Below are 13997 nucleotides of genomic sequence, written 5' to 3'. Positions count from 1 at the left end.
GGCTGCAACCCTGTCTCACTCCCTTCTCAACCACTGCCAGCCTTTCACACCCTTTGACACTTTATAACTCCAGTCTGGTTTCTGTACATACTGCAGATAACCTTTCGTCCGAATTTTAGCCTTGCTTTGCTCAAAATTTCAAGGAGTGTATTCCAGTCAACACTGTCAAAAAAAATTCTAGCTCTATGAACATACATTTACCTTCCACATAGGTTGCAAATAACAACTTTTCTTCTTAATGATTAGTTATCCGATCTTGACTGTTTTACTTAAACAGAAATAATTAATTTCATATAAAAATATGATCACTGGAAAGTAAGTAAGATGTTGCCTCACCAGCCTCCAACAGTGTACAACACACACACAAACAATTTGCACTTCCAGTTACTTTCATTCTGTTGCTTATTTCTCAGTTCAACTATTCATTTAATTAATTATAAACAGGGGCCAAAACACTTCAAGTGATTTGAATATTATCATCTCTCCATTACAGCTCATCTAGAATATGGTAAAATAAATTTAAATTTCTTTTATAAAATATATTATAATAGGTGTTTTAACAATATCTGTAGATAACATCTGAGTTGTCATATACCAAATACAGCTTCAGTTATACATCAAAATTATTCCATAATATTTGTAATTAACCACACCTTGCTGAATGACATATGAATGAGGAAGGGATGAAGTAAAATCTATTTAAAAAATTCCAAACAAAGAACAAAAAATATAGAAGCACTTTCTTTAAAAAAATTCTTCAACAATATATACAAAACTCACTCAATGTAACAAGCAACTGCCAAAGGCAGCAGAAGAAGACATATCACATTGAGTACATTCTGGCATACACTACATTTAGTATGGGATCACTGTAACCTGACACTGTCTCAGTACACAAAATGTATGGTAAAACAGTGTACTGGAGAGCAAAAGGCACATACAGTGACTATGTGACAGCACTGTTAAGTACAGAATATACATGACAAGCTCAGTTACTCCCTGCGAAGATTATCCAGTCGTGCCTGGAGATCGGCATCAGCATCCGATATAGGCCCTTGGGCAGCAGCTGCAGCAGCAGCAGGAGTTTTAGCTGCTGAAGCAGCAAGAGACCCTGATGCCTGTGGCAATCCTGATAACTGATCTGTCAGCTGCAATCCCAGTTCATCTAGCACTTGTGACACCACAGCCTCACTGCAAGAAATGAGACACAGTTTTTAACTACAATACCTCGGCAAATTTTTCATAGTGACAAATCAAATTAAGTTATATTTATAGGGGAAAGAATATAAATAAATCTTAGCAGTACGATTTTGTTTTCGAAGCAGTTAAAACTAGCATATTACTTCCACTATTCTGCTTATTGTCCCCATAATACAAAATTTCTATTCTTTTAGAAAGTTTTATATTTGTTCCATGATTAAAAGTGTCACGTTTTCAGTTCATCCCTATACCTAACCATATTATCTGTACAATTTAGGTCACCAAAATAGACAACATAATCAGGCTACAAAGTTTTTCCCATAGGAATCCTTGGATAAAAAAATTCTGTTAATTTTCCCATCTCAAATTTTAATAATATTGTAATACAAGTTCTCCAAAACACTCAAAAAAAAACTTGCAATGTCTGGTGACAGTGATGGACCATCTCCATCAGTGACTTCATAATAAGTTTCAGTGTATAAAAAATATCTGGTTGTCAAAGTGTGTAAAAAGGAGACAAACAATCAGCCATTATCCTTTCTTAACTTCAATGTATTTGCCCCTGATGCCTACTTAAACAGAGAGACTATGTTAAGACTGATCACTACTTCACTTGGTCTATTATCATCTGCCTTATTGTTTCTACAAACATTTGAGAGTTTGTAACATGATGTTCACAGTAACTGATCATCGGCAAAAGTTATAGGCTAGCCTGCTTGTAGAAGAGCAATGGTACTAACAACTGTTCTCAGTGGTATGTCTTCTTTATTAATCTTTAGTTAACCCTATAGTCTGTATGGTCTAGTGCCTATGACCTTAAATTCTTTACACATTTGTCAGAAAGCTGATGTCAATTTTCCCATGGAAGATTTCAAGAAACTAGTTTTGAATAATGTTCCTCCCTGTTCATCCAGTTTCTTCTGTTACATAAACAATGCAGTTTTAATTTGGCCATATGGCAGTGAGGCACTGCAGTAGCTCACCAACTATACAAAAATTGTGCACCCAAAGATTAGATTTACAGCAGAAACTGAACATTACCTTATACATGAATAGCAGATTGACATTTAAGCTATTCCATATATCGAAATCAGGCAGATATAGACATTTATCCCAGCCCAGAAGACAGTTGTGTTGAACTTCTAATATTCTGAGCCAGGACAGTTTCAAACAAGGATCATCTTAGCTTCATGGTTAATATCTCATGATGGTGTTAAGATAAAATGGGTGTTCATTCTACGGCTTTATTCAGTTTTGTCTACAAAATTAAGACAAGGTACAGTTCAATCAAGCTAGGAGGACCAACATATAATACAGCCTCCATTCCAAAGTCCAAAAAAACAGATTAGGGGAAGTCTTAAAGAGGCAAAGAATCACACTCATCTTTCAACATCTGAGAAAAATTGAAGACATGCCTTGAGAGAGGAGTGGGATAATATCCCCCAAGGACTCATCAACAATTTGATAGGTGCAAAATATGCATTATTGTGTGAGCGCATATGCCTTACCGAGAGTCTGATATCGACCTTTATGTTGTGAGTTTGATCTGTGCCAAACATGAACATTATTAATATCCATAATCTTGCTTTCCCATGTGGTGAAATCTGTGCCACTTTTCATTATAAATATACCACTCCACCTCTATTAAGTATGCCACGTGTTTCATGTCTTCCACCATAGACTATGCTTAGTCTTGTCCAAAAATGTCTCTGTTTCTTAGCAACCACCAAGCAGTATATTATATTCTGTGTTAGTGAGGGAACAATTACACGAAGCAGTCTATTAAGCACTATTCCCCATCCCTGTGCCCAACATTACCTTAGCTCAAGTATAGTAATTTCAAAACTATCAGCAGACCACTATCTGACAACGAAACACAAGCTTTTGTTTCAATAAACAAGGATTCTGATCCATGCTTGTAGCTACTGGGATTGTGTGACAACTTTGAGCAGACACCAGTTATGCACTTAGTGTTGCATGGAAGAAATTGCTTCACAAAAGAAGGTCACAGAAAAGACATTATACAGTTTACTACCTGATATGAGTGCTGGCAATGTAAACGATGCTGTGCTGTAAGTGTAAACATAATTTCTGTGAATAGAGCCAGCAAGCAGTGTTATGTGGTGTCACAATGATGTGAGCCAGCCAATAAGACACCACCCTCTACGTATAAGTGTGGTGAGCCTCACCAGTTTACTGACAGTCCAACTAAGCCCCTGGTGACAATGCAGGCTACCATCCCATGCTTTCAAAAGCATGGGATTTGGAAGACAGAAGACTTAATGAGTAAAAAATGACCTTATCCCTTACAATGGACAAGGAAAGAAAAAACAACATCAATCAAATTTAACCCCCCCCCCCCCCCCCCACCTTATGAATCCAAATTTATGAGGAAGAGACAATACAGAAAGAAACTTTACATTTGTCATAAATCAATTATGTATTTTAATATTTAAAATCATCTACATGGCTGCCCAAACCTGAAGGGGAAAAAGTGAACAAATATCTCTCTGAGAATTTCTGGTTGATGATGTCATAAGAAACTTCTAATAAAGTACTGATGGGGGGATTTCACATTACTATAATGACTTTTCTATCCTCACGGCTGAAACATGCTACCCAATAAGCAGTAGCTTAACCATGGTCTTTAGAAATCAGTGATTTATGTGGAATAACTAGCTGTTTCCACCCACAATGACTGGTTAAATGCAAAAGAAATAACAGGAAAGCACAGGTTTCTGATATGTATGGGAAATGGATTACACCCTAACCTCCCTCTCCCTCTCATTCTTATCCATCTCCTCCTCCCACTTTCTATGTCAATCTACTTCCCCTTCCCCTTTTTATGTCTATCTTCTCTTCTCTCTCCGCCCCCCCCCCCCCCCCTCCCCGTCCATCTCCTCCTTTCCACTTCCTATGTCCATTATCTCCAACCCATCCGACCAACTTCTAATCCCATGGCGATAATTCATAAATACAACTTTTCTGTTTACTAACAATGTTTCCAAAAAAATATTGTTTATATGTTTAGAAAAATCTATTACATTAATATGAAAGAATTTGAAGTAAATTGGTTGAGCACTTTTTGAGATTTTTAGTAACAATTTGTCCACTTTATATATTACATATTTATTTACATATTGCACACATTAACAAATTAGTGCATAAACATGTGCATGTTCAAATGCGAAGCTGTGTTGAAATTTCAAAGCAACCGTTGAAGATCTTTCAGAGAGTTAAGATTTTGCACAACCAAACATTTCGATTCTTATTTATGTTTCTTCAAAATCTCTTATCTCTGAAAGTTGTTCACCGATTTCTTTGACATTGTGACACATTGTTTCAATCAAATGTGCATGTTCTTTATATATATACAGGAGTACCATTCCATACCATACGGCACTCCAGTGTGCATATAAAAACGAGTGTATTCAAATGCAATGTTGTGTCTCAATTTTAAAGGCATCGGTGTAGAACTTTTGGAGATTTAAAATTTTGAACAAACAAATGTGAGATTTTTGCTAACAATGTATCCCTTTCTGTATTATTTATGTACTTATAAATCATACGGTGCTGCAGTAGGCATATAAAAGCACACTCTTATTCAAAAGCAACACCGTGTCAAAATTTCAATGCTATCAGTGAAGAACTTTCGGACATGTATGATTGTGAAAAAACAGACATTTATATTTTTATTCATATAAGCAATACACTTTGAAATGCTAAGTATTTTTAGGAATATGTGATTATAAAGCCCCAAAAAATTAAATTACAGTACTACATTAAAAACAAATAATCCCTTGAGACTTTCTTTTTTGTTCAGGTAACATATAATTACCTAAGAATTATAGGTTTTCCAGAAAAATAGCCACCCTGTACATTGACATATACAAATAAAATGCTTCCACTTAGGAAAGTAATAGAATCGTATTGCTGTTACCTACAACTTAACTAGTAAGTGATACTTCCTTAATATTGTTGTCCCCCCCCCCCCCCCAGAAACAAATATCTGTGATAATCATTAACTGCTATTAATGGGACTAACAATTTTACAAAGAAAATGCAATTACCTCTCTTCCTCATCTTCATCTTCCTCCATTGCATCATCAATGGCATCATTCATCATTTCCTCTTTCATATCCATAATTTCCGACTGCTTCTCAAATTCCTGTAATATCCTCTGGATCTGTGGCAAGTTCAGCTGCCTAATTGAAAAATAACATCAATAGTAACAAAATATGAGGATAAGACATTAATTAATTACACTGTATGCAACAGCACAATACCTGTTCATATTCTGCATTGCTCTGGTAACACCCTTCATTGCCTGAGCCATTGCATTCTGTGATCTCAATGTCTGTATCTTCAATGAAACAGCCTGGATATTTGCCTTCATTAACATAAACTTTTTTGTGTACCTCCGTGTCCTCACAAGATCTTTTGCCATTATCTTAACAGCATCCTGAAACAGTTTTTTGGACAATATTAGAAGAATAAAAAAATGTAAATATTACAGATGTAGGTTTGAGTTACAACACATAGCTTTTTTAAATATAGGATGTGTCATTTGATCTCCACCGACTTCAAATCTTAGTAGTATTCTACATCTGCATCTACATCCATACTCCGCAAGACACCTGACGGTGTGTGGCGGAGGGTACTTTGAGCATCTCTATCGGTTCTCCCTTCTAGGCCAGTCTCATATTGTTCGTGGAAAGAAAGATTGTCGGTATGCCTCTGTGTGGACTCTAATCTCTCTGATTTTATTCTCGTGGTCTCTTCGCAAGATATACGTATACAGGAGCACCATACCATACCATACCATACCATACCATACGGCACTCCAGTATGTATATAAAAACGAGTGTAATCAAATGCAACGTTGTGTCTCAATTTTAAAGGCATTAATTCTTAATATCTTTGCATGTTTTCAGGTACTTACACTGTTTAATTCATAAATTTAGGATGTATTATAGTATTTGAGAGTTGTATCATCATGCTTTAGTACCTGAATTGTGTAAATTCGCATAGTCTCCTTCTGCCGCCGAGCAGTGTCTCAGCAGTGCGCAAGTAGCAGCATTACTGCATTTACTAGGCAATCTTGTATTTTAATAACCGTTTAAATTTTGTGTTGAATTGTGTAGATTACTTCAGATGTTCTTTGCACAATAGTTTTTAGCATGGATAGGGACAGTGACTGCTGTGTTCGGATGCGGGCTGAGTTGGCATCCCTCTGCTCCCAGCTTCAGGCAGTGTTGGCTTCGGTCACACAGCTTGAGGCTGTTGCCAATGAGCATCACGGTGGGGGTCCGGATGGAGGTTTGTCGGGGACAGCCAGCTCGTTCCACGCATACCTCGATCGGACTACGGCTGTGGCTGCCCGGAATACTGCCCACATTGAGGCTGACCCCTCACCCGTGGTAGAGTGGGAGGTCCTCTCGCGAGGTGTGGCAGGGGGCGAAAGACATTCCGGAGGGTTGAACGGAAGGCCTCTCCAGTTTGTCTGATGAACTGGTTTCAGGCTCTGTCTCCGGCTGATACTGATCTTCGGCCGGACATGGATGTTTGTCCTGTTCCAGAGGTTGGTTGCCCCTCAGTCTGCAAGGTGAAGGCGGTTGCAGAGGGTGGGATTACTGGTAGTTGGGAGCTCCAACGTCAGGTGTGAAATGGGGTGCCCTTGGGGATATGGCAGCAAGAGAGAGGAAGAAAACCAATGTGCACTCTTTGTGCATACCGGGGGGAGTCATTCCAGATGTGTAAAGGGTCCTTCCGGATGCCTTGAAGGGTATAGGGTGCACCCGTCTGCAGGTGGTTGCTCATGTCGGCACCAATTATGTGTGTCGCTATGGATCGGAGGAAATTCTCTCTGGCTTCTGGCGGCTATCTGATTTGGTGAAGACTGCCAGTCTCGCTAGCAGGATGAAAGCAGAGCTCACCATCTGCAGCATCATCGACGGAACTGACTGCGGACCTTTGGTACAGAGTCAAGTGGAGGATCTGAAACAGAGGCCGAGACGGTTCTGTGACTTGCGCCATAGGGTGGTGGGGTTTTGGGTTCTGCTGGATAGGTCAGGAGTCCACTACACACAGCAGGCAGCTACATGGGTAAAAGGGGGTGTGTGGCATGGACTGGGCTGTTTTTTAGGTTAGATGGCCTCGGACGAGTACAGAAAGGGCGACAGCCTCAAAGTCAGGACATGCGGGGACCAAGCAGCAATCGGTATTGTAATTGTAAACTGTCAAAGCTGCATTGGTAAAGTACCGGAACATCAAGCGCTGATAGAAAGCACCGAAGCTGAAATCATTATAGGTACAGAAAGCTGGCTGAAGCCAGAGATAAATTCTGCCGAAATTTTTACAAAGGCACAGACGGTGTTTAGAAAGGATAGATTACATGCAACCGGTGGTGGCGTGTTTGTCACTCTTCAGTAGTAGTTTATCCTGTAGTGCAGCAGAAGTGGATAGTTCCTGTGAATTATTATGGGTGGAGGATACACTCAACACCCGAGCTAGGTTAATAATTGGCTTCTTTTACCGACCGCCCGACTCAGCAGCATTAGTGGCAGAACAACTGAGAGAAAATCTGGAATACATTTCACATAAATTTTCTCAGCATGTTATAGTCTCAGTTGAGGTTTCAATTTACCGGATATAGACTGGGACACTCAAATACTGTGTGCACTATCCAAAAATTACCTCGAGCAATTAAACAGAGAACCGATTTGTGGAGAAAACATCTTGGACCTACTGATAACAAACATACCCGAACTTTTCGACTCTGTAAGCGCTGAACAGGGAATCAGTTATCACAAGGCCGTTGCAGCATCCCTGAATATGGAAGTAAATAGGAATATAAAAGAAGCGAGGAAGGTTTATCTGTTTAGCAAGAGTAATAGAAGGCATATTTCAGACTACCTAACAGATCAAAACGAAAATGTCTGTTCCCACACTGACAATGTTGAGTGTTTATGGAAAAAGTTCAAGGCAATCGTAAAATGCGTTTTAGACAGGTACGAGCTGAGTAAAACTGTGAGGGATGGGAAAAACCCACTGTGGTTCAACAACAATGTTAGGAACTACTGCGAAAGCAGAGAGAGCTTCACTGCAAGTTTAAATGCAGCCAAAACCTCTCAGACAAACAGAAGCTAAAAGATGTCAAAGTTAGCGTAATGAGGGCTATGCATGAACCGTTAAGTTAATTTGAAAGTAAAATTCTATGTACCGACTTGACAGAAAATCCTAGAAAGTTTTGGTCTTACGTTAAATCAGTAAGTGGCTCAAAACAGCATATCCAGACACTCCAGGATGATGATGGCACTGAAACAGAGGATGACACGCATAAAGCTGATTAATACTAAACACCTTTTTCCAAAGCTGTTTCACAGAGGAAGACCGCACTGCAGTTCTGTCTCTAAATCCTCGCACAAACGAAAAAATGGCTGACACTGAAATAAGTGTCCAAGGAATAGAAAAGCAACTGGAATCAATCAACAGAGGAAAGCCCGCTGGACCTGACGGGATACCAATTCGATTCTACACAGAGTGCGCGAAAGAACTTGCCTCTGAACCCAAACGGTAGGAGTAATTGGTGCCAACATGAGCAACAATTTGCAGTCAGATGCATCCAGTTCTCTCTATCGCCGCCGGCAGGACCTCCTCCACATCTTGTATGAGACCCCCTGGCAAGCAGACAGAGTGAACTCTGGCCTTCTTCCCCAACCTTCCCACTATTTCCCTAAGGGGCTCCATCACCTGCCTAACATTGGAGCTCCCAATCACTAATAAACCCTCCCCCCGTGTGCCTGCTCGGACCTCGCTGAAGGAGCGGCCACATGTCCACTCACAGGCAGAGCGGGCGATGCCGCACGGCTAGCCTCCACATTAATCCTCCGCCTCGTGCGACGTGAACGCTGCTGAATCCGCCACTGCCCTTGGGGAGAGGGTGGCCCAACCGGCCCGGTGCCTGTGAAGATGTCTCGACAGCAGGGACCATGGGTGAAGCATGTAACACCTGGGGTGTACCATGCGACGCAGCAGACTCCCCATTGCCGCTACACTCTGAGACAGCAGCCTGAATATGGCTAACCGCGGCCATCACCATGTTCAGCTGTTTGCGAACAGTGGCCAGCTCCTCCTGTGTCCGTACACAGCAGTCACACATCCTATCCATCTTAAGAAATCAACAATTTACTGTAGAGAGTTAATCAACTTTTAACTAGACTGCTAATTCACTAAAGGTGGCTGATAGCTGACTAAACTGTGGTTACTAGACATTTCTTGCTGAAAACAATGAAAATAAGCACTACCTGTCTCTGGACTGTATTCAAAACAAATACAAAATCTATGGAACACTATTACTAGTACTCAAAAACTGACCATAGTAATTTCAACGGTTATAATTAAGTTACTTTTTATCATAAACATTTTGTACACAAGAGTACACAGAACAAGTACTATCCAACACAGATATTCCTTGCCTAATAAGTGATATACGAAAGGGAGGATCTTAATTCTACTAATTTAATTAACGAACTGTGGGTAAATCTGCATATATACATACGTGTAAAATATAATAGATCTCTCTCACATGTGTTATCGTGAAAATTTGATAGCCCTTGGACCGTCCATAGCACTATCTTTTGATGAAAGTAGTTGTTCAGGAAGAACTGGATTCTTTACAATCACACAGGGAAACTGAATAAATTCTATGCAGTTTATGGGCAATGACTACTGTAGCTAAGAAGAGAAAAATGAGTCTCCATTGCAACAGTGATTTAAAACCAATTATTTATGTACAAGCTGTTGTTGACACATGCATTATTCAATAACCTGAGTTTTTATCAAAACTAACTATTTTCTGTGATAAATGTTACAGCAGTACATACGCATCTGCTTTTAAATCCACAATTTGAGTGGCATGAACACAGTCTTACACAGTTAAAACTCATGGAGGAAAAGCTACAACCGAGAATAATGGCATAGAAATTGATTAGCTGTGCCTGAAAGTGTCAACAGATACTGGTATGGTCCAGCAGTAGCACTTATACAATCCAGTCAAATATGGTCCACAGCCAATGTAAAGATCAAGGGAATGATGGTGTGGAAGGACTCAATCAGAAGTCCACCAATATAGGAAATAACACAATTAAGAAACAATAACAAAGTGAAATTAAGTGAAGGAAGAGTGGATCATCCTCACAAGAAGTGTGGCTCGCCACACCAGCAGCAGTTGTGAAATGTGAAATGAGATGGCGATCTCCATTGTTGTGTTGCTATCATTCTTTCCAATAAATCGTAAAAATAAATATCCATGGATATTAAAATTCTTTCCCCCGACATATGCACACAGGGCTGGAAGTGTCACAGTGCAAGCTTCATGTAAGGTGGTAGGAACAAAGCTGAGCAAAGCCAATGGTCATGTACTAAGTCCATATGAAGAGTTAGGATGGAGAGCTCTCGAAAATTGGTAGCATATGCTTGCAATTCCATCCAGCCGGGGGGTTAGAATTACAGATATCAGTCAACCTTGGCGTATCACTGGCAGACACCAGAATGCTAATGTCTTCTACCAGTATGTTTCAGGATTGAGTGCAAGCAGCAGGAAGAGGCAAAGGCTCACGTGTGATTTCTCAAGTTATATGAAAATCTCACACACTATAATAATTTCCAAGGTACAATGCACTGCACGTCATCTGCTGTATGCAGCAGCAGAGGGACTGTAGTAGTAATAGGGGTGGTGGTGGTGAAGATGGCCACAGCGGTGGCAGCAGCAGCTTCAGCAACAGTATGCATGGAATGACCAGAGTAGGTAACATGGCAAGATAGCCTTTTATCATATTTAAATGTATTTAATTTAATAAAATGGAACTGTGATACCTTTCTCATTTCCTCGTCATTTCATATCTGGGCTTCCCAAAGACAATGACACATGTTTGATGTCAGCAAGTCAATGACACATGTTTCATGTCAACCAGATAGTGTGCAAATGGAAATGAACTGGGGATATGGTACTGATTAATTCATACATCATCTACACATACATACAATTTAATACCCAATTACAGTTCTCTGTTTATATGTGAAGGCTAATCTCAGGAACTGCTCTTGGAAATCTGGTATGGTTTTCATTAATAGGCAGACAATTTCATGAGAAAAGGTTGCGTACAAGGTCTGTTCAAAAACTTCCAGGACTTCGTCCACAATTTTTTTCTGTGCTTACCTTTTACTTATTGTGCATGGTCTCCTTCGAAATACCCTTGTCCATGATTGATACACTGTTCCCAATGCCATTTCCTCTTCTGGAAGCAGCCTCAGTATTCCTCTTGCTGGATAGTGCGAAGCACAGTCAGAAAATTTTCTTTCATCTTTTCTACTGCTGCAAGTCTTTGTCCTTTCGACTGGGTTTTTCAACTTTCGAAATAATAAGGAAAGTCAGCTGGAGCCAGGTGTGGAGAGTATGGAAGATGAGGCAATACAGTGATTTTATTTTTTGTGCAAAGGTCACACACCGACAGCAATGAACGTGTGGGTGTGTTATCATGATGCAAAAGCCATGAATTGTCTCATCATATTTCAGACCATTTCCTTCTCACATTTTTTCACAGGCATCACAACACATCCCGATAATACCATCAATTAACAGGTTGTCCTTGTGGCTCAAATTCATCATGAACCCATCTTTCAAAGTCAAATAATACTATCAACATGGCTTTGACATTTGATCTGACCTCATGAGTTTCTTTCGGTCTTGGAGAAGCCTTCTTGAGCCATTGTGAAAATTGAACCTTGTCTCTGAAATGTTACATTTTTTTGCAATCTCTTGGACAGTCAGTCTTAGACTGGCACACACAATTTTGTTGAAGTTCCTGACATAAGCATCGTCGGCACATGTCAAAGGGCCTCCTGAACAAGGGTCATCTTTAACTTCCATCTGGCCACTTTTAAATTATGTGAACCATTTGTAACACTGACTACGGCTTACGTACTTGTCACTGTAGGCTTTTTGCATCATTTCGTATGTCTCTGCGAAGGTTTTATTCACACAAAACTTAATGAAGATGTGTTGCTCCTCCAACTCTGGGGATCTCAAAATTCGCAAATTGTGTGACACAATGTTCTACTCAATACAACACTGAACAATAACTAACAGACATACAACAATGAAACTTCCGGCACTTATACATTAAACACAGGCATGTGCAGGGATACCAACCTCATTTCACTCTTAACACACCACTGGTGTGAGATTATGAATGTTCTGGAATTTTTTGAACAGACCCCCCCATATAATAAATTATGCCAGACAAATCATCTGACCATATATACTCAGAGCTATCCATGCGAAGCCAAGACTGTCTGCCAGTACTCCATAAGTTCCATTACAAATTAGAGCCTTCAGGGATTGTAACAAGTGAAATTATACATTAATTGGCAGAAACAGTCACTACAGTCTGATTCTGTAAATTACAGCAACATCCAATTGTGACTAAGTGTACCATTATTCAGTTTGACAATATGTAAATTGCTTCTAGATTACTTCATAGCAGCAGAAAAATCAGGTACTTAGAAAAAAAAAAAAAAAAAAAAAAAATGAAGTGGGATGGGATGGATTTCCAATTTCCTCCCAGATATCTGCCAGTCAACTGTTAACACCTTTGCATCAGGGCACAACAAAATGTATACCATGAGGATATTATTTTCACTTGTAGTGTTCTGGTCTTGAATTTTACAGCACATTCTAAATTCACTCTTATCAGAGTTGCACTTACTATTAAGTAGGAAATGTTTTAGCATGTACTTGTAAGAGCTGCAACATTCAGTTATCAACTTTACATAATATTTCTAGTGCATACTTTTGTAGAATAAATACTTTTTATACCTTAGCTGCATTGTCCGGGAAGCCACAGGACAGTACTGAGTGATTGTATGCAAAGTAAGATAGCAATCAGACTTAATGTTGTTACAAGTAGAAAAATTTCTAAGTGCAAAGCAGGCAGAATAGAACATATTCAAATGCAGGTGCCAACTCAGTTTATTATCTATCTGTATGCTTAGAACTTAGGCACATGTAGTTTTATTTAGTGTGTGCCCTTTGTGCGAATTTTTAACTGTGTTGTGTGAAGATGCGCACTCTAGTGATCCATGATTAACTCTAGTGATCCATAATTTTTGCTATTTTTTGTAGGATAGGTTGGTGCTACAGTGTTCACATACTAGTACTGACAGTGTCAAGAAACTAGCTAAGTGCAAAATCCATTAATTTAGACTGCTGTGGCACAAGACTGTTTTGCATCTGCTACAATTGTCATTTCGTATAACATCTAGTTTCCCATTTCAACAGGAGTATATACTGCCTGCATCTATTATAAATTTCTATAAATACTTTTCCAGCAGCAGCAGGAGAAGACACATACAAAAGGTCTTACTTATAAGCCTTTTGGAAAGGAGACCACTCATCGAAAAGCAGAAATGTTGAGTTGTCATCAATAGGCACACACAAAAAGACAGAACACTTGCTAGCTTTCGGGGTTACCCTTTTATGAGCTGGAGAGAGGGGGGGGGGAGAGAGAGAGAGAGAGAGAGAGAGAGAGAGAGAGAGAGAGAGAGAGAGAGAGAGAGAGAAACACACACACACACACACACACACACACACACACACACACACACACCTATGCTCCTACAAGATGCCAGGTGTGTGTGTGTGTGTGTGTGTGTGTGTGTGTGTGTGTGTGTGTGTGTGTTCTATTTCTGAAGAAGACATTTTAGTTGGATGTCTGAATGTATTTCAGCTGAATGCT

At 39.7% G+C, this 13997-nt stretch overlaps 1 protein-coding gene across 1 annotated transcript in view; it reads right to left on the bottom strand.

Annotated features, from left to right (window-relative positions):
• Positions 1-723: 723 nt before the first annotated feature.
• LOC126282526 (charged multivesicular body protein 2a) overlaps positions 724-13997 on the bottom strand; it is a 31091-nt gene continuing 17817 nt past the window's right edge. The window contains exons 3-5 of the mRNA XM_049982195.1: positions 5487-5662; positions 5271-5405; positions 724-1191 (exon numbers count right to left, since the gene is read on the bottom strand). Coding sequence (XP_049838152.1) covers positions 993-1191; positions 5271-5405; positions 5487-5662 — 510 coding nt within the window. The 3' untranslated portion in view covers positions 724-992. The remainder of the gene's footprint in view (positions 1192-5270; positions 5406-5486; positions 5663-13997) is intronic.

Source organism: Schistocerca gregaria, chromosome 7 (genome assembly GCF_023897955.1).
Source record: "Schistocerca gregaria isolate iqSchGreg1 chromosome 7, iqSchGreg1.2, whole genome shotgun sequence".
Classification (NCBI taxonomy): domain Eukaryota; kingdom Metazoa; phylum Arthropoda; class Insecta; order Orthoptera; family Acrididae; genus Schistocerca; species Schistocerca gregaria.
Note: the sequence above shows the minus strand (reverse complement) of the source record. Positions and strands in the feature narration are given on the sequence as shown.